This window comes from Agrilus planipennis, unplaced genomic scaffold (assembly GCF_000699045.2).
Source record: "Agrilus planipennis isolate EAB-ADULT unplaced genomic scaffold, Apla_2.0 scaffold37, whole genome shotgun sequence".
NCBI lineage: Eukaryota > Metazoa > Arthropoda > Insecta > Coleoptera > Buprestidae > Agrilus > Agrilus planipennis.
In genome coordinates, this window is record NW_020438995.1 from 388,812 (window position 1) to 410,200 (window position 21,389).

General features: G+C 33.6%; 2 protein-coding genes across 3 annotated transcripts in view; one reads left to right on the forward strand and one right to left on the reverse strand.

Moving 5' to 3' along the window:
* Nucleotides 1–8,800, reverse strand: part of LOC108745127 (striatin-3) — a 27,711-nt gene extending 18,911 nt beyond the window's left edge. The window contains exons 1-6 of one of the 2 annotated variants that reach the window (XM_025975762.1): nucleotides 8,273–8,799; nucleotides 7,786–8,215; nucleotides 7,459–7,662; nucleotides 2,114–2,248; nucleotides 1,735–2,059; nucleotides 1,414–1,678 (exon numbers count right to left, since the gene is read on the reverse strand). In XM_025975762.1, coding sequence (XP_025831547.1) covers nucleotides 1,414–1,678; nucleotides 1,735–2,059; nucleotides 2,114–2,248; nucleotides 7,459–7,662; nucleotides 7,786–8,215; nucleotides 8,273–8,515 — 1,602 coding nt within the window. In that variant the 5' untranslated portion in view covers nucleotides 8,516–8,799. Of the gene's footprint in view, nucleotides 1–1,413; nucleotides 1,679–1,734; nucleotides 2,249–7,458; nucleotides 7,663–7,785; nucleotides 8,216–8,272 lie in introns of both variants that reach the window. The other variant, XM_025975761.1, reaches the window with a different exon arrangement.
* A 590-nt stretch (nucleotides 8,801–9,390) lies between these two features.
* On the forward strand, nucleotides 9,391–10,043 carry LOC108745128 (barrier-to-autointegration factor). The gene is made up of 2 exons (XM_018481213.2): nucleotides 9,391–9,735; nucleotides 9,789–10,043. The coding sequence occupies exons 1-2, from the start codon at nucleotides 9,610–9,612 to the stop codon at nucleotides 9,933–9,935; spliced, it is 273 nt and encodes a 90-aa protein (XP_018336715.1). The 5' UTR covers nucleotides 9,391–9,609; the 3' UTR covers nucleotides 9,936–10,043.
* The last annotated feature ends 11,346 nt before the right edge of the window (nucleotides 10,044–21,389 follow it).

The following is a 21,389-nucleotide window of genomic DNA, read 5'->3' on the forward strand; positions in this document are numbered from 1 at the left end:
TATTGTGGGTAAAATAAACTTCTTTGTATTTTATGATAATAGTACTAACTTTGACAATGGAATGATAAGTAAGGAGAGCAGACTACTAGTAATCGACATTACATGCAATTGGCTTCTCTTCATACCAGCTCCTGCGAACGTCACGAGTAGGAACTTGTGTTTCGTTAATTGAAGCTTTCGATAACAAAGGTCGATAAGATTCTTTATCATTGACAGCTCATTAACTGGAGTACCTTTTTACACCCCCAGGTTGCAGCAGGACTGCACTGTACAGTAATGCTGGGCAAAAATATCGATTTGTCGATAATAATTCATACTTATCGATATATCGATAAAAATAGCAATAGTTACATTATCAACGAATATGTATCGACATATCGATATCGATAATCATCGAAAATATCGACATATCGAAAACTATCGATATATCGGCTAAACATACGAAAATCTTCAATCACACCTTTTTTACAGAGCAATTCTCTACAAAAAATGCTTTGTTCATTCTTGTACGGTAATTGGCTGTCAAGTCATAAAATTACAAAATTAAAAAGGAACAATTCCTACGTCATTTAAATGGGAAATAGAAAATTGCAAAATGCTATCTGTAAATATTAATATTAAAGCTTCTATTTTAATAGGATATAAGCAAAATAGTCAACACCTTACTTTATATTGATATTGATATTGATAATTACGGATTTCTTTAAATATTTTTGAAATTAGATATTTTCTAAGAAAAAAATAATTAGAATAAACAACAGTTATACACTTATGGTTTATGGTATACGGATTTATTTAAGAACAATATCTACTAGAATTAAAAGTGATGTATCTAAATATATATGACGATAGTTACCGGTTGCTTATCAATAACTACCGATAATTATCTAATATATCGATAGGTGTCCATATATCGAACAATTAAAATGAATGTTCGCCCAAGACTAATCTACAGTGCCTTCAGATGTTACCTTTCAAATATTTCGGAATACTAACCATACAAGTGTGGATTTTGTAAAATAATTACACCAACTTATAACAACGATAACGACAATTAGATCATTAAATACAACAAGTTACGTAGGCCTCCTCCTCCTCTACTAGCCCTCCTGACCTCCCCATAGTTGACAGTGCGAATTGCGTGACGTAATTATATTTATTGCAATTAGTCAATTGACTCACTTAATTATACAGCATGTAAAGTTTAATGTTTTCCGGGCCTCCGAAATGTGGCAAATATTGTATTTATATGTTACACTTACATTAAACACTAGCACAATATATACTGTGACATTTCTAGTGCAATGCTGTTTAAATAAGAGTAATAAAAAATGCTTTGTTAAAACTTTTCTGGAACATTAAAAGCCATTTTTGTTCTACTTATGCGAAATTAACAAACAATTCAATATTTACCTTGGAAAATGGTGACCACAATTTTACGGTACCATCAGCTGCACATGAAAGTAAATGTTGTCTGGAATGAAGGAAAGACAATCCCCAAACAGCATCATCATGTCCTTTTAAAGTAGCACTTAATACATCCGGTTGAAAGAGATCATATGGATCAATATTAGAATTTGGAATATTCCAACAGTGAATATTCCCATCTATACCCCCACTGTAACAATGTTCACCTGTCCCCGAAATAACTAAACATAAAACTGGACCATTGTGGCTCCTAAAAAACATGTATAAATTTTACTATATAAATAAACTTCACGTAAACATCTCCACCTGAATGTATACAATGGCTCCACATCTAAAGACGCCGATTTTTTGGCAGGAACTGTTTTCTGTAAGTTCCATAACTTCAATGTGTGATCTTCACTAGCAGTAACAAGGACAGGTTCATTAGGATGAAATGCAAGCGCTCTAACTCCATCAAAATGACTCCTTAAAGTATATTTGGCATTCCATGTTTTCCTAAAAACCTCTTTAGTGCTGCTTATATCGTAAGAAGATTCTGTGTCATTATTAACAGTTAAATGTGCTAATTCTCCAAGTCCCGAACCGGTTACATACTCAATGCCCGCTGTGGAAAGAACCAATGGCCTTCTTCCTGTAGTAAAATAAAATAAAAGATAACGTATCAAAAAATTATAAATTAACTCACCTTTACTCCAGTCTCCCTCCTCGCCTTTCATTTGATGAAGTTGATGTTGATTTTCAGTTTCCGAAAGTAAATTCAGTTCATTTAATACTTCCATAGCTTCCGCATCCACGTCATCAGTTAAATTATCAAGTTTAGCTACACACAATGTAACAAAAAAATATTTTACAATTTGTTTAGACAAAGTAATTTACTTATGAAGTTGTATATGTAACACATGTATATATAGGGTGTTTTTAAAATAAATTACCAGAGATAATGGGGTACTATAAAACAAGGAAATTAAGTAAATGTTTTGGTAAGTTCACTGTTTTCGAAAAAAATGCATTTAAACTTTCCTGCAAGGATCAGTTTCACCCTAGCAGTTACATACATTGTAACGCCTCATTTAATCAACTGGTAATTAGCAGTATCCGTATTGTATTTCTTTTATATTTTGGTACTCATTTTGTTTGTTATTTATTAGATTACGTGAGAATGACGATGTTTATGTTACACCCAGCTTGTGGTAGTTCTCTTTTCCTTCAACGCTGTAGATTGTATGTATGATATCAAGTCATTGACAGTAGGTCAGTGTATTACTGTCACAGGTCACTAACAATAGTTGTTACAATGGCATTTAATAAGATAGAAAATTGTGACATGATACTATTTTACAGAGTGCATGCGAAATAGGGCAGAACCTTGGCTCCTTCCATGGTACAGTGTATCGAATTTTAGAAAAACAGTTACTGCATCCTTGCAGGAAACTGATTTTCGGTCGCAAAAGGATTTGTCAGTGCTTCAAACGTAAATTTTTCTCATGAGGTAATGTTTACATTCTTAGTAGTCCGGATCTAACCCCACAGTACTTTTTTGTATGGGGTTGTATGAAACAAGGGGAGTATTAAACGCCAGTTCATAATGCTAATAATGTGCTCGATCGCTGCAAATGGAATTCTCAAAATGCCTGATGTTCTTGCGCGATTGGGTAATAATTTTTGCAGACGCTTTGAAACCAAAAAAATGCTTACAGTGCACGTATCTGTGTGTTTAGTGGAGTTAACAGAACTAATACCTAGTCGATAAATAAGCAGTAAGTTTTTTAAGTTTTACCTGCAGGCGTTTTTACACGAAATCATGAAATAAGTCTATTTTTAACATATTTTCTAAGTTGAAAAAGCCAACAAAAGCAGGTATTGGGGAGGGAGAGCATCCACCAGCACCCTCCTCTCTAGCTGATGGTCTGGCTAAATTGACACGGTTTCGTATAGAAGAAAGACGCAATAGAATCATAATAAATTGACGAGCACCGCTGTACTCAACAAAGCACAAAAACGGAAGAACGGTACTATTATATTACATACAGGGTGTGTGTTTACAATCAATATTTTAATCGCACGTTCCTAATGACATTTGGGACATAAAATGTTATAACACTTTTGACTTTTTAAAACAAAAAAATATTTAAAAATCTTGCCAATTTTGACACCGGTCCTCGCAAATTAGTACAAATAGCGTTCAGGTGATCTGAATACTCGAAACCAAGAGTCGTGTTTTGAAACAGTAATGGGCTAAAATAATAAAAATGTAAATAGATCATTGTAAGAAGTACAAGGAAACTTGTAATCAAAGCTTGCACTGCATAAACCAACAACGCGCAATAAAAAGGCCGTCTAACATTAAATCATGAGAATGTGGAATACTTATAAATACTAAGAAATGATGTGGCAATTAAGTTCCGATAATATAGTTGTAACTTCCCACCTAACAACACACAGGGGGCTCGCGTTGTTGCGAATTTTTAATCTTTCTTTAGAATCAGTAGAAAGAAGGATGAAGTCGTTTCGGTAAAGATTACTTACAGTATATTATAGTATGAATTTACTATATTGTGTTGTTGAGCGCATTGCAACACCTGAAAACAATTTATGGAAAGCAACGTAAACTGCACCTTTACCATAACAATAAATAAATTAATCAATACAATAAACTTTTTGTCTGGGCTAAATTTTAAAATACGTCACTGCTTACAGACATAATTCACCTAATGCTAACTAGGTACAACTTTTTTGTAAACATACTCTTTTATCTTAGCTTCGAAATATATCTCTCTTCGGATCATCTTAAGCATATAGTTTATGAGCACGTAAGAGGGATGTAAGCTAATACATGTAATTTTTCGTTTATCTTTAAAAAATCAAATTTGTTTAATTTGACACTTAAAAAAGGATTACAGTATTTAAAGGGATTGAGTGCGCGCGATAAGATTAAGAAAAATTAAATTATATCAATCCACCTTTTGAATAACGTAGATAAACCCCGATCTTCTAGTACGTTTAGACGCGTGAATCGATAATCGGAAGCGGCAATTCATGTGGCCAATCGAATAACAGTAATTACGACTGCTTCTGTAACACTGAGGCAAATATAAACTTGCTAGTATTTTGTAAAACACAGATTGGTTCATTGGTGAACCGCTCGCCACGACAACCGGTGCCCATCTGTGACACGTGTTCCATTCCCTACCCACAAAACGACCTTTTCGTTTTCCTAAAATGTTTTCTTATTCAATTTTAATCTTGCTAATAACCGACTAAAAAATTAAGTTTTTGAGATTATAAGGTTATAGAGGAAGCAACACTAAGTTTAAAAAGTTTAAGAATAAACTTATTCGAACGGTTCTTTTAGAAAATTTAAAAAACTCCGACAAAAGTATTTCTCCGTCTAATGAATCCGCCACGTATAATTGGGAGTTTTGTTTTTTTGGCACCTACAAGATAGTTAATTGAAATTCGTTTGAAAAATATATTCCACGTACCTAAACATAACTTGTGTAGTAACATTGTTCGACAAAATTCATGCACCATTTTCTAAGTCCGAATAAATAAAATAAACCTATTTAACAGATTTAGTTTTCGTATTTAAAAAAATAATATTTATAAAAGTTTAAAATATGCAAAAATCAAAAATATATTAAGGAAGGCATTAGAAAGTTAATTTAACGGTATACATAAAAGGCGTTGAAATACTTATTACATAAGTAGGCTTTCAAGGCTACGTGAAGTGGGCAAATATCTCTTTACAATTTACCGATTTTATTCAATTGTTCTAATGGTGGACGGCAAAAGCAGATAAGAGCTTCGAAAAAATCGTGACCGTGCCCTCAAATTTCCAAGCGCATACGTGGTTTTTCTGACATCTAAGAGCAATGTTATAAGACCCACCAATACTACCATACGCTCCCGCCACTGCTATGTATATTGTATAATCTTGACTCAACCTAATTATAGTGTTGAGCGATGTTTTTGTTTTTTCATGCCAGTACCATTTCCTACTTATTTCTAGAGCACCTAATTCATTGTATACTGGACTTTTACACTAATCTCTCTTCTCTAATATGGGATTATTTTAACATATCGTAATTATTCTAAAAAGAACGGTTTGCATTTTACATGGTGATATACAAGTATATTACTTGCAATCCAAAGGCATCTCAATCTGTTATTTATCATGCCCTATTGTACAGTTACACAATTTAGGCGGATTAAGGTTCCTTAATAAAATAACAGGACAAACTACTTTCAACACCATTTTATGTGGAGAGGTCAGACGGGTTCAAAGAATTAAGAAGTTCTGTGGTAAAATGAACAGCCTCTTCCAAAATTGAATACAGTGCATCAATGTTTGAAAAAATCAAGTTATTCACCATATATACCTAATCTGTTGACCAACTTTTGAATGTTATTTATGGTTTTGATTGTTTATTTATAGGCACACCCTGCGCCTGCCAACCGGGACGGACGTACGGCCCGCCAGCCGCTTTTTGCCCCCGCTTTTTAAATCTCTGATATCTTCTAAGATATCCATTTTAATGATACGCTGTAAAGGACTATTTTGATCTACATGAAATGCACAACGTACGTAATGTATTTAATTGGATAAGGAATAATACTATTACTATTTAAAATAGATTGGTAAATAACCGATATTTGTTTGTAATATGTAAAAGTAATTGTAGGTTATTCTTAGGAAATAAACATATACCATCGCGGACTTTTTTTGTCGATCTTTTTAAGATAAACAATTTCGTAGTACATTAATTTGATCTATCTCAGAATGTAAGCCCACAAAAATATGTTTGTTATGATATCACATTACAAATCTTTTCTGTACTATGATATGCATGTATTATACACATAAACCTTCCCCTTGAATCACTCTATCTATTGCTGAAAACTTCATTAAAATCCGTTGCGTAGTTTAAAGGATCTAAGCATACAGACAGCGAGAGCGATTTTGTTTTATCCTATGTAAGGATAAGTGCTGAGCATTTTTACTATCAACTTTGTAGGTTTATTTCCTAATTTTTGATCTGCATAGGTCATTAAAAAAAATTACATCATAAGTGATCATTACACTACAATTAAAATTAAAGAATTTGAAATCATACAGACAACACTATATATTTACCTTCTACTAATTGGGGCAAACTGAACAATTAAGTTGATGGAACATTTAAAAAGATGATTTGCAGTCTAAATGCAGAAGAACTTGAATTATTTCAATTGGCAAAAACAATGTAAGCATTATTGAAGTATTGAAAACATATACTAGAAATTGTAGCAACTAAAACATTGTACAGAAATTATTAACAAAACTCTGTTAAGCACTGAAGCAGTAACAGAATAGAAATTACCATTAACTAGCAACAGCAAATAAAACAGAGAAATGACATTGCATTTGATGTTATCTACCCACTATAACTTGATTATAAGGAAATGTCATGTACCATAAAAAATATTTCAGTAGATATTGTATCTACTGAATAAATTGCAGCTTTTTCTTTCTAAATGATTGAATTTTTACATACATATGCTTGCCTGGTGTTTCAACATTGGACATTAAAATATTGATAAATTTGTAATTACCTTTTATGATTTTCAAAAATTCATTCAAAATTAAAATAGAAAAATTCTGGGCAATAATGACAACATATTATACAAACAATAAAAATTATCACTCTAAGAGATTTTAAAAGCATATGTTAAAAACTGTACCTTTTCCTTTAATGGATCTTACATCGTCTATATCATCAGATGTTTCCAAATCTACACCTTTTGAATAACGTAGATAAACCCCGATCTTCTAGTACGTTTAGACGCGTGAATCGATAATCGGAAGCGGCAATTCATGTGGCCAATCGAATAACAGTAATTACGACTGCTTCTGTAACACTGAGGCAAATATAAACTTGCTAGTATTTTGTAAAACNAAATAGAAAAATTCTGGGCAATAATGACAACATATTATACAAACAATAAAAATTATCACTAAGAGATTTTAAAAGCATATGTTAAAAACTGTACCTTTTCCTTTAATGGATCTTACATCGTCTATATCATCAGATGTTTCCAAATCTACATCATCACTCATTTCATCATCATCCTCCATATCTACATCAGTATTAGTCAAAAAGTCTAAATTTGCCATTACTGCCGCTTCTGTATCTAACATTAAAGCTTCTGATAAACATCCAGGCAATTGGGTCTTTTTTGCAGGAGTTCTTCTTCCTGGAAAAACAAATCTTTATAGTATAGATAAGGTTATTGGTTATTAATATAACACCTAACTGCAATTAATACATAAAAAAGAAGTATGAAAAGGTAAAAAAAATGAAAATTCAAAAAATTAACCTTGAGTTTCACTTGCTCTTTTGTTAGATTCATTCCCATTGATCTGTTCTGGATTAGTATTTTGTTCATCTTGCTCTGTATTATTATTCAAGCCAAGAAGTGCTCTTACTCTATTTGAGCGTACGTCAATAATACGATCAGTGTAGCCAATTTCTTGCAAATATTGTCTCAACAACTGTCTACCTTGCCTCCAAGTTGCGTTAGATACTGAAGTGTATGATTGATCACTTTCTAATTGTGATTCTATAGCAATATCTTCAAATGGTGGAGGTTTCATATCACCTTGCTGTAACTCCACTCCATACTTTAATTTATGGAACTTAGCTCTTTCTTGTTTTAAGGCATATTCCAACATTTTGATTCTTCGTACAAGATCATTTTTTAAATTTTCTTGTCCTTTACGTTCACCCTGAAGAAATGCTATTCGCGCCTACAAAAACGCATTACATTTAAATAATAAAGTCCAAATACTTGAATAGTTTCATACCTGCAATTCAGCTTTATCTACTTCCCATTGCGATCGTTCCAATTCAAACCTTGCCCATTCATGCTGAATGAAATGTAAAATACCTGGTATAGAGTATTGAACTTTCACATTACCGTCTTCACATTGTTTGCCATTGCCATTATGACTACTCTGAGCACCCATTTGGGCGCCGTTTTGATTAAGTGAGTTTTCATCCATCGCTACAGTTTCCACATTAAAGGTAGGCAACGCACTTGATATCATTATTATTATTGAACACAGATTTTATTGAACGACCACCATTACTACTCCGAAGCTAAACCCTATTTATGTGAAAACCTTTTTCTAATAATACACAAATAATTTGGATACTCCTAATACGTAAAGAATATAGCATTCCCAACTTTATCAACTCGCATTAGATAACAAAATTTACATAACTATTAGTTGTACAATTAATTAAGTCCCGATATCCAATAGCTAATTCAGATATTAGATTATACACACATATGCATTTATACAGCAACATCAAGATGCCAGAAAGCTATGCGCAAGCATATGCAAGCATAGAACACGACGCAGGTCAAAGATTCTTGAAAGTGTCTCCTGTATGGCAGATCGTGTTTTTAAATGTTTTAATGGAACCGTTCGACCAAATGAGTACTATCTCTCTAGTGAAAAAGTGTCCACCAAACTGCCTTAAATTATGATGGCGCCACAGTAGCAACATGCTCAATTTCAAATAAAGCGCCAAAAGTTAGTAGAATAGGATAGAAAAAATATAAAGACAAAATTACTTTGAACTACGTAAATAATTGAGGTTTGGTATACTGGACTATTACTAACTATTCTAGTCACTAAAAATATTAAATTTTCTAACTCGACATACTTTAATCCGTCAACAACTGCTACACTCATACCATACCTTTTGCCTACGCTAGCGTCATTTTGGAAGGTTCTTGAACTGTTATTTACTATTTACACCTGGCCACTTTTACAACATTCCTTCCATATGAGACAGTTCACCTTATCTCTACCTTCATAGTTTGAAATCACCGATTAAAATTCGCGCCAATCGGAGCTTTCCGGAATGAGTCGAATGCTTCCGTGAATTTCGGATCTATGCATGATCTATGGTACTTATTAGAATATAACAGGCCATTCATAAATGATTTATAATAAGCAATACGACGAAAAATATAAGGAAAAAATGGTTAATTGCAAAAATAAATACAAAAATCGAGATATTTGAAGAAGTACTAATGTCCAATTAACCGATTTTGTGCATTTCTAGTGGAAGTTATCATTTTTATCCTATTCTATTTTTTATTAGAAACGTGAAATATATTTTATCCAAAATGTCGAGTACATCACAAAAGCATCGTAATTTTGTTGCAGAACCGATGGGGGATAAACCTGTAACAGAGTTAGCTGGAATAGGTGAAGTTTTAGGAAAGAGGTTGATTGCTGCAGGTTTTGATAAGGTTAAAAGAAACATTTAAATATTAGGTGTTATTATTAATGCTCTGTTTTATAGGCATACGTTGTTTTGGGACAATTTTTAGTATTAAAAAAAAATCAAGAATTATTTCAAGAATGGATGAAAGATGTTTGTCAAGCCAATGCTAAACAATCAAATGATTGCTATCAATGTCTTCACGACTGGTGTGAAGAATTCTTGTAAACTATATTGAATATATTTTATCACTAACTATCTCCAAGTACAACCTTTTGTTACACTTATTAACAATTGTGAGAAATAGCAGAGACTAATAATATTATTATCTTCATATTAAGCTTTTGATTGCAATTCTCATTAAGTCTTGTTTATTTTATTTTATTGTTTGTTAGTGAAGTAGTAAAATTCCAACATTATATTTAATGTTATAGTAGTATGCCTAGACAAACCAATTAATAAGAGTGATTATCAATATTTGCAGGCATTCCTTAGAAACTATTTTGTCTTAACAGTTAATTCATATGAGATCTCTGAAAAGATTAACATTCAAGTGGGCATGTGGTCATGTGTATCCCTATTTGAGAGATATAAAGCAATAATTAATTAATTATTTATTTTAGTATTCAGACACATCAACTTTATGATAGGACACAATTTGTTTAAAATAAAAAATTTGAAAAACAATTATATAACTTAAATTTTTTTGGCACGTTGGCAAGACAAAATTTTCTCATACACTTACCTCTAACTAGCTTTATGTAGTATAATAAAATCAGTTGCTTCTATAAGATCAAGAAATTAGAATCCAAGTATTTATCAACTCAAGTCTAGTTTTCTTCAGAATCAGTTTTTTCCATTATTACATTAATTGCAAATGTATGACATTAGATGAAACCTGATGACTACAAAGAATACACAAGTACACAAATTGTAAACAAATAGTTACAGGAAGTCAACTAACTACTCTTGGTAAAAGCTTAAAAAACCGAAACAATTGTTGAGTAAAACTAAATAAATTGAAACATTAAAAAGCAAGGTGGTTTTATTTATTTAATATTACAAAATGCGTCATATTGCACCAACCAATAAATATGGATAGTTTATATTTATGATAGCATAGACTATTTAATTTACTTGTCAGTAACAGAAGTAGGTGCTGCATGGAGCAGTTACAACTTCTGCAAAAGGGTAATTAGCTTATAAAACTTAAACAAAAAGTTATTGAATATAATATAACGTTAAAGAAATAAGTACAAATCATATATTACAAATTAGACTTCATTGAATTATGACAGGTAACTACATTTAAGCAATGTAAAGTAGTGAGCAGTTGTTTCAGTACATTATACTCCCAAATTTTGCACAACAGTTCTTGCTCTAATTAGTTTCATTTTGTCACATGAATCTGCATTTGCCAACTGTTCTTCTTCTACAATACTTACTGCTTTTTCTACAATAGCATCTTTAACTTTCCCTTTACTTTGTGTAAAATATTCAAGTAAAATAATGAAAAAATTGTCTGGAACTTTGCTGATATCATACATATTCTGCTGTAGCCAAACTTGCCTTAACTTTTCAAATTTCCATTTGCTTTTATGATGTTTCCATAAAGATAAGTAATTTAAGGACCGTTGCTGATTGGTTAAAACTGATTTTAACTGTTTTTCTTTTAAAAGCAGAGCATGCCTCTTTCTTTTTAATGATCTTCTAGATTCTTCATTTTTTATGACTTCTTCATGTCCCTGATTTTTATTAATTAAATTGTTACTTTGATTTTCACTGGTGTTAATTTTTTCTACACATTCAGCAGTTACTGTTACTTGTGTATCATTAACAGGTAATTCTCGTTTCTGCTTATGATTGTTACCTACTGTATTTTCTAAGATTTGCTTTACTTCATTTCGGGTTATAACTTCACCATCTAAAGTAATTTTTCTCGCTTTTCTTCCTTTCTTCATATTTTATTACTTAACTTGCCAATAACAGCACACCTCATAACCTAGACAGGCAAGCGGATGCGATCATAGACATATATTAATGGACGTGCCTTAGCCGTATGTCATTGTAATAATTTCTTGGCTCGAAAAGTGAGGGAGATGGCGTATGGCTTCGGACTAATGCTTTCTCTTTCATGACACGCTTCCGCACTATCGTGAGAGAGATGGATATTGTCCGAAATTTCGTTCCATCTCTTTCTTTCGGTGTACCACAATTCTGACCGCTAAGGCACGTCCACTAGTAGACGTCGATGGGTGCGATATCATAATTACCATTATTTATGATTACCATTGTCATAGGATCATAGTCAATCATGTCATTTGGTTGGAGCCTTGTCTTTTGTCTATCATTGGAACTGATTGTAATTGTCACACCATGATGACCTATGAGTCGTGTGAATTCGGCACCCGATATAATAATTCACTGATTCAAACTTTAGCAGTAAATTACACGTCGTTTGCGGATTCTAAATATATGAGCAGTATAACTGTGGTCCCATAGCTCTGTTAAAAAAAAAAAAATACAACGTACAATTATACAACACGCTACTGAAGTGAAACTTCTTCAGACATACAGGGATAGGGGTTAAGGAATTGGTTTAATGGTATTATTTGTACAGTATGCTTTGCACGGGTGTAATGCTGATAGTTTTACTACAGAATGTCTTTATATACAACAATCACAGCTTTTTTGTCATTAGACAATACAAACCGGCCGGTACCGCCGCAACCGCTATGTCCCTGCGTTTTAAGTCTGTAATATCTTCGAAAATATTCATTTAAATTACATCCTGTAAAGGGCCATATTGACCTATATTAAATGCACAATGTATTTAAATGTACTTAATTGGATAAGGATTAATGCTGTATTGCTTAAAATCGCTTCGTAAATAAGTCACTATTTCTCGTAAAAAATTAAAGGATAAAAAATGGTTATTGTAAGTTATCCCTAAGAGATAGACATATACTATCCCGGACTTTTTTGTAGATCTTTTTAAGGTGTACAATACTGTAGTATATTGTAGAGAGCACGAGCGTGTTTGTGTGCTATCGGGCATACATGTGTGTGAGCGGCTTATCGATTCGCCGACTAGCCGCGGGCGCCTTTCTTCATGTGCGCCGTATTTTGTAAATGTGTGTGTCGTACCTGCGTTCTCGGAAAGCAATTAAACAGTTCAGAGAAAAAGAAACTTTTCCGGGCGACTCGAGAATGTTCCCGAAATGAACCAACGGAGTATTTAAAGGAAGGGACGATCGCCGAAAAGAGTAAAAATAAATTGACAGCGCAGTGAATAGTGATTTAGTAACAGTACTGTAAATAAATAGAGTAATTTATCATCTAAGTTAGCAATAATTTGATAGTATTTTTAAGTTCAATAATAATTAGTGTAAATAAATAGTTTTTGTTGTTGTGAGTCTTAAAAGTTAATTTGTTAAACCCACGAACATTACAACTGGTGTCAGGTGTAGGGTTGAGTAAAAGACATTACAATGGCAAAGAAGTTGTACGAATTAAAAGTAGCGGAGTTAAGAAGAGAAGTTTCATGATGTTGTCAATATTATATTCAACGTAATGATATTAAAATTACATCAAAACTAATCAATCACCGAAAGAATTTTTGAAATCCATCAATAAATGACTTAGAAATAGATTATTGAAGTTTACGTATTTTAGTACGGAACGTCTGCGGTTTCTGATTCGCTTGTGACGTCATTTGACCTATTCGATATCACCGCACCACGAATCATTCAAGTATTAGTTTCAGTTCAGTCGCGCTAGGGCTCTTGCTTTTGTTTGTGTTTATTTAACTTTTAACTGTTGCCCTTTGACACATAGGAACAATATGATATTTGTAGGTATTTTTTTTAACTTCTACCATCGGCTAAATAAACAAAATGCGAATCGAACGGCGTAAGCTCCTACATAATAATACATTCGTACGTACTCGACGAATACGTGCGGCGTCGTTTAGGTCAAATGACGCAACACGATGGAGCGCCAAGTGTAACAAAATTTTTCTTGCAAGCCCAACTTTAAAGTCACATAACTTTCTTATTTCTTGAGATATTTTATCGATTCTTTCACGGGTTTGTTTTATTCTTTTATAATTTTTGATAATTTATCCATAAAAAAAAATGGAAACTTCTCCATTGGGGCTCAAGTTTGCATACCCTGAACCAAATTGTGGCAACATTTACGTCATAATGGAGTGGCGCACTCTAGTGTACACACACTTGGAACTATTTCATTGATAAATGACTAAATCAGAAGTTTATTAAATCTAGAACGTATCTANTGGAAGAAAACAGTAAAAGTTTGGAATATAAATTGGAAGAAAACAATAAAAGTTTGGAATCTAAATTGGAAGAAAACAGTAAAAGTTTGGAAAATAAATAAGAAGAAAATAGTAAAAGTTTAAAAAATAAATTGGAAGAAAATAGTAAAAGTTTGAAACGTGAATTGGAAGAAAATAGTAAAAGTTTGAAACGTGAATTGGAAGAAAACAGTAAAAGTTCGAAACGTGAATTGAAAGAAAGTAGTAAAAGTTTGAAACGTGAAGAGAAGATAAAAGTGCTGGAAGAATTGATTTTTAATGGAAAGACAAAACCAACCGAGAGGGATGTTGGTGCATCTAGTACACTCAACGAAGTCAGCCAAATCAGCCAAGGAAGCGGAATAGAGTCAAGAACACGAGCAAAACCACCAACGTTTGACGGAAAGTCCTCATGGTCCACATACCACAAGCAATTCGAGGCGGCTGCTAAGAAAAAGCCACTGCGTTGACCGTTGCACTTCGTGGAGATGTATGTGATATTTTGAACACCCTTTCCCCGGAAGAATTGGCGGATTATGAACAGTTGGTAAAACGGTTAGAGTTGCGCTACGGCGAGGCTCATTTAACAGCGGTGTATCACATCCAATTGAAAACCCGTCAGCAGAAACCAACGGAGTCCCTACAAGAATTCGAGGTAGATATTGCGAGACTGTCTCGACTGGCATATCCTAATATTCCAGAAGAATTGATGGAAAGGTTGGCAGTGGAAGCATTTACTGATGGACTTCGGGACAGTGACACTCAACAACGAATACGAATTGACCGACCTAAAACGCAAGCGGATGCATTGGCTCGTGCATTGGAGTACGAAACTGTTAAACGGGCCAATAGCAAACAGGGAATGGTTCGGCCACTGTGTGAAGAAACGGATTTGTCAGAATCTTTAGAAGAAACCGTCTGCCGAATCATCTCCAAGTTCAATAAAGCAACCGGAAAGCTAAGATGTTGGAATTGCGGCGAAGTAGGCCATACGAGGAGGCAGTGTAGGAAAAGTACTCCTTTCCCAAGTACTCGATGTCAAACAGACTGCAAGCAGTATGGTCGAATGGAAAATAAGGAAGAGGCAATTCGACGCGTCACGGTAATCGATGACGAGTGGTTACCCGAAAATATAAAACACGACCAAGAAAACGATCCGGACTTGCAGAAGATGATGGACTATTTTATCAAGTGGGTTGAAGCCTATGCCCTTCCGAACCAGGAGTCGGAAACCATAGTTGAGGAGCTGGTGAAAGAGTTGATCAGTCGTTTTGGGGTGCCCTTGGAGTTGCACTCAGACCAAGGGAGGAATTTCGAACCGGCTATATTCCGTGGAATATGCGAGCTCCTAGGAAATAAAGAAAACTCGATCCACTCCACTCCATCCACAATCGGACGGCATGGTTGAACGAATGAACCGGACCTTGATTAAATATCTCTCCAAGGTAGTGTCTGACCACCAAAGGGACAGGGACCGCTATTTGCTTTTATTCTTAATAGCATACCGTTCATCTGTCCACGAAACGACTGGCCAAACACCTGCCAGTGTCCTTTCTGGAAGGGAGTTACGACTACCTTGTGACCTCAAATTCGGCTGTAAACCAGGAGATGACTTGGCTGGAGAAGATTATGCTACCAACCTCCGAAAAAAGCTTAACGATATCCACGAGTCGGTTCATCTGCATGCGCAGATTGCTAGTGACAGGATTAAAGAAAACTACGATATCAAGGCTACAGCAGGTGGTTACCAAACTGGAGATCTTGTTTGGTTGTATAATCCTCGTCGTCGCCGTGGACTATCACCTAAGTTCCAACAGAATTGGGAAGGACCCTATGAGGTAGTGAAGAGGATTAATGACGTGATCTACCGAATTAAGAAAATTCCAAATGGGAAGCCGAAGGTAGTCCATTTTAATCGCTTGGCTCCATTCGCCGGTGCAAATGAAGAGGAGGCGCGGACCAGATTATTAAGAACTATTCCTTCCGAGTCTACATTCGAAGAGTTCATGAAGGAAGGCCCCCATGTTAACAGGAGATTTGGAGTGACGCAAGAAATCCGACGAGACCTCTTTGCTAAATCCAAGGAATATTCTCAGATTTGGCGGTTTGGAACATCTTGAAGACCAAGTACAGAAGGGAAAAAGACTGTTGTGGACTCAGTAATTGAACTCCGCGGACATATTCTGGAGTATAACCTACAGAAGCTGGAAATTCCGAAGGTTGGTTGTGGACTGGACAACTTAGATTGGAGGATCGTACGGAACATGATCGAAGTCCTGTTCCGCCGTACTGGAATAGACATTTTGGTTTGCAGTAATAACCCGAATCGGACCAATCATGAGAAGACCGTGGACTGTTACTTCAATTCCCGGAGTGAATTTCGTGAAGGCGAGAATTGCAGACTCCGGCATGATCCTGCGAAACGGAAAGTGAAAATGTTTCGGGACTAAACATACTTAAGGAGGGGGCAGTGTAGCGAACACGAGCGTGTTTGTGTGCGATCGGGCATACGTGTGTGTGAGCGGCTTATTGATTCGCCGACTAGCCGCGGGCGCCTTTCTTCATGTGCGCCGTATATTGTAAATATGTGTGTCGTACCTGCGTTCTCGGAAAGCAATTAAACAGTTCAGAGAGAAAGAAACTTTTCCGGACGGCTCGAGAATGTTCCCGAAAAGAAGTAAGTATTTAAAGGAAGGGACGATCGCCGAGATAGAGTAGAAATAAATTGACCGTTGCAGAAGTGAATCTAGAAATAAATTGACAGCGCAGTGAATAGTGATTTAGTAACAGTACTGTAAATAAATAGAGTACTTTATCAGCTAAGTTAGCAATAATTTAATTGTGTTTTTAAGTTCAATAATAATTAGTGTAAATAAATAGTTTTTGTCGTTCTTAAAAGTTAATTTTTTAAACCCACGAACATTACAATATTATTTTGATTTATTTCGTAGGGTTCAGCCAGCGCTTGCAATGTAAGGGCAAAAAAATGTGTTTATTTATGACATCACATTACAAACCTCTAAAATTATCAGTGTTTCTCTACTATATTATGCATGTATTATATATATAAACCTTCATCTTGAATTACTCTATCTATTAAATAAAAACGCATTAAAATCCGTTGCGTAGTTTTAAAGATCTAAGCATACATAGGGACAGACAGCAGGGGAAATGCGTTGCATGATTTCGTTACACAGTAATTCGCCTTACCCTACCGTGTGTAAAGAAGTTTCACTTCAAAAAAAAATGATACTCATCAGGCGATTAGTTACAAGAGAGAAGAGTTCGATGTATCACTAAAAAACTTAAAGAATAATATGGCGCCAGGTCTAGATGGGATACAGGGGGAAGTTCTAAAACATGCAGGACAAGAGGTTAGAGATAGTATGTTTAAGCTACTTAGTCATATTTACGAGACAGGGAAAGTCCCGAATATGTTACGCANTACTTTTTATTCCCTTGCATACCAATACTTCAGTTTTACTTTTATTTATTTTCATACACTACTGTTTTGTCAGTACCGCTTCCATTGCTTGCTCTTGAAGGCTGATCCCATAGATAATAGAGTGATCCATAAACAATGACTGATCTAATATGGTAGGCGAGATTTATCTTTAAATTATTTAGTAGTAATAATTACATATAATATATAATTTTTATTGATATTAGTAATAAGCGTGCGCCATTGGTGGATCATAGACAATAATATGATCAAACTAATGTAATTGAAAAATTTAGTATTTTTTGTAATCATTACTAATAAATAACATAAAAACGAATTTCGCTTACCACAATAGTTCAATCTTCGAGCGCAAATGATACGCAATCAATTGGCTTCAATTAAATTATCACATGGTAAATAGTTTTTGAACAAATAGACTTTTAATTTCCACTTGCACCCCAATTTTCCTTTTTTTTGTAACAGAAATACTGGACGCGCAATTATAATACTCACATATTTAGAACCCGCAAATGACCCACAATTTAATCGTAAAGTTTAAATCGTAGGATTATTTATATTGAGTGCCAGATTCACACATGTAAACATATAAAAAGATTCGGGGAAGTTTGTTTTCTTTCAGGCGGCTATTCATTATCAAAAATGTTGACAATGTACACTCGATTCTAGCTGTCACACCGTGATGAGCCACGGACTAATCCATGGCCACGAATATAGTCGAACGCTGACAGCTGTGGTTTAAACCTTGAAATAAGAAAAAATTAACTGCCATACTTACATGTCCCACAGGAGACGTAAAGGATGTGATTCCATTAAATTTTTTAAATTACCATAATTATTGTATTCAATTACGTATTTATTTGTAAATAAACTATTTTTAGAGAAAACTGCATTGATTAGGTAGATTTATGACAGATTGGAGTTTTCTTAAAGGTCTTGCCCACCCGAGGCGGGCTTATATGTTGTAATAACGTCTTCGAAAAGTATGCTTTATTATGATTTTTACTTAGTTGTTTTAATTCAAATTTCGCGTGACGTTAAGTAACGGAACATTTTCTTTAAACCGTTTTGTGTTCATAGAATATAAACATTCCATAAGAGCTGTCAGCGTTCGGCTGTATCCGTGTCTCATCATGGTGTGACTGCTAGACCGAGTATAATATACAGTGAATGTATTGCAGTTTGCGGTGGTTTGCAGTGAATGAGTCAGCCGAGAGTTGAGGAATATTTTATCGTCATTAAAAATAATACCCGTGTATGGATTTCTAAAAAAGCAACGAATTTTGAGTTTTCAAATTGCGATATATTGGAAGCTATTTCCGTTTTGTCGTTGGGACGAAGTGGAAATTCGCAATTCATAAACTTAGGGTAAGTGGTAATTAATATCTAATTAATATGGCATTTTATGTAGGTAGCTGAAAAATAGCGATTAGGATATTTTATTGTATTTAAAATTGCAGTTGAACAAGTAATGACAGTGGATGATAAAGTTATGTGCAGTTTATTTCTAGATATTCCGAAAATGTATAATTTCTGGATAATGACTTGAACACAGTAAATTATTATTGATTAAAAAAGGAGAAAGCAGTTTCTTATGCTACATTTGTTACAGCAGTTAGAGCGGGTAATGATTACTTTGTAATAAACATTAAATGGCTTAAATTTAGTATTTATTAGGTAGGTTGGTTTTTAGTTATTTTTTGACATTTCTTATACCTATACATATATGTACAGAAGAAGACCTATATAATTTATTTGCGTTTATTATCTTTAAGGAACCTACATTTTCTTACTATTACAAATTATCGTGAACATTTAGACTAAATAGTTTTTTTTTAATGTTTTTACTTATTGTTTGTTTCTTTAAAGAGCTAAAAAAATAAAGACCTGCTTTTAAGACTTCTTGAATAATACTAATTTATTGTCAGTTGACATTGACCCCTGATAAAAAAATGCCCCGATTTACTTCCGTCTGCCAATTTGAGCCTAAATAATTATTGGTTTCTTAATTGATTAATACTATTTCTAAGTATTCAACGCGGACACTTTCAGTAGTAATTACTCTTTGCAATTATAAAGGACTTAACTTCCTTCAACGATTTCTTTCCGTGTGCCACCGACATAAAATGAAATTAAAAAAAAAATTGAGCGTTTATCCTCAGATAAATCCCATAAATATTAAGCTTCAATTGTATCGCGCTAAAGAAAATTATGAAATCAGGTTCAATGTACATGGGGAACTTGCGAATAGTGTCTGAACCAGTGCGTAGGCCGAAAATGTGTGTTAAAAAAAACAGATAATTTTGAACAACTTATTCCTGTTTGTCTATTGTTAAAATTGATAGTACTTCCCTATACTTAAAAATATTCTTACCATCAAATATATATTGATAGACATGAATCTTGTATAGTAAGACAGCAGTTTGAGTTTTCAGTTTCGATATGTATGAAGCTTACTATTTTTGGGATTTATCTGCCGATAAATGTTTCTAAATTTTTTATTTTAAATTTCATTTTATGTAGGTGACAGATAGAAAGAAATCGTTTAATTATTTTACAATTATAAAGTGTAATTAGGCACTATTCGAACTATCCGCGTAAGAAAAAGTCTTAATTAATTCAGGAACTAATAAATTATTTAAGCTAAAGTTGGTAGATGGGAGGAAACTGCGACATTTTTTCTGTCTCGGGCCGCTAGTCTATTAACGATACTATTATATTGGATCAAAGGAAAGGAAAGTAAAGTTTTAAAAATATATATGAATAGTTCACAACAATTGTTTCACCATAACATTGGCTTCTGCAGGTCAATATATTCTGATTAAAATTGTTACAAAATTAGCATAAATACTAAAAGTTTACAAATTTTGTGGGGTGCAAACAACGAAAGGCAGAGATGATGTAAGACATTAGGTTTTTGGAGACAAATTTATATTTAATACTGGGGAACTATTTACATCAATTTGATCATTTAGTAAAATATTTAATTTAAAGTAANTGTAATTAAATGTATCCACTATGAGATATAATAAATTCAGCCCTCTAGTAAAAAAGAAAAATGTGCATAGCAAGTTTGCAAAACGTTTATCTAAAAAATTTCCTACCATTAGTACTTTCACATTCTACTATCTGAAACCCAAAACACAAAATGAGAAGTTAGAAAAAAGAAACCATTTGTATTTTCGTTTCGTTGCTTTTCAAAAAGTCGTACTATTAATTACCGTTGCATGTGCTTGTTCCGAAAATTCGAATTGATGGGACAATATTTATCAATCCAAATATCGAGTTAGGGAAATTATTGAGTAAATGGAGTTGAGAAATTCGAGTTAAACGGTTTGGAATAGATATAAGTAATATCCATATAAATGAGTTTGAGTTTCAACAATTGAAAGTTGCTCAAGAACTAATAAGATTTGGACTAGTAAATGCTTACATTGTAAAATACTTATAATACTGACCTTAAAGTTTTATTTAGAATTCAAAAATATAAAAAAAAGGTCAAGCTAGCATGCAAAATCGTGAAATAATACGCAAGCGATTTAGTGCGTTTTTACTGTTAATTTAATGCTCTAAATAAAAATATAGTGCTTCATTCTTTATATAAAAGTTAAAGATGATTATAAATGAAGGCTCAGATAGTTTGTTTCCAAAAAAAAATGTAAGATATAATTTACAGCTTGTGGAAGAAGTACGTTGTCAGCATGCGCTCTTACACCCGATACGTTGTAAAATAATGCTTTCTCCCCTTAAGCATCCAGCAATCTAGCTGTCACACCTACACCGAAAAATGATTAAAATAAATCAATAATTTTGAGAAATGTTGCTAATATAGTAAGAATTCTTACTATGACAAAAAAAATTGCTATTAAAAGTGTATTGTAACATTGTGGTCGTCCCCAAACAGTTT

Bases quoted from the DNA above. Each gene is read 5' to 3' on its own strand.
- LOC108745128 (XM_018481213.2), top strand. From the start codon at position 9,610: ATGTCGAGTACATCACAAAAGCATCGTAATTTTGTTGCAGAACCGATG. The intron at 9,736-9,788 runs GTTAAAAGAAAC...TCTGTTTTATAG, and splicing joins TTGCTGCAGGTTTTGATAAG to GCATACGTTGTTTTGGGACA.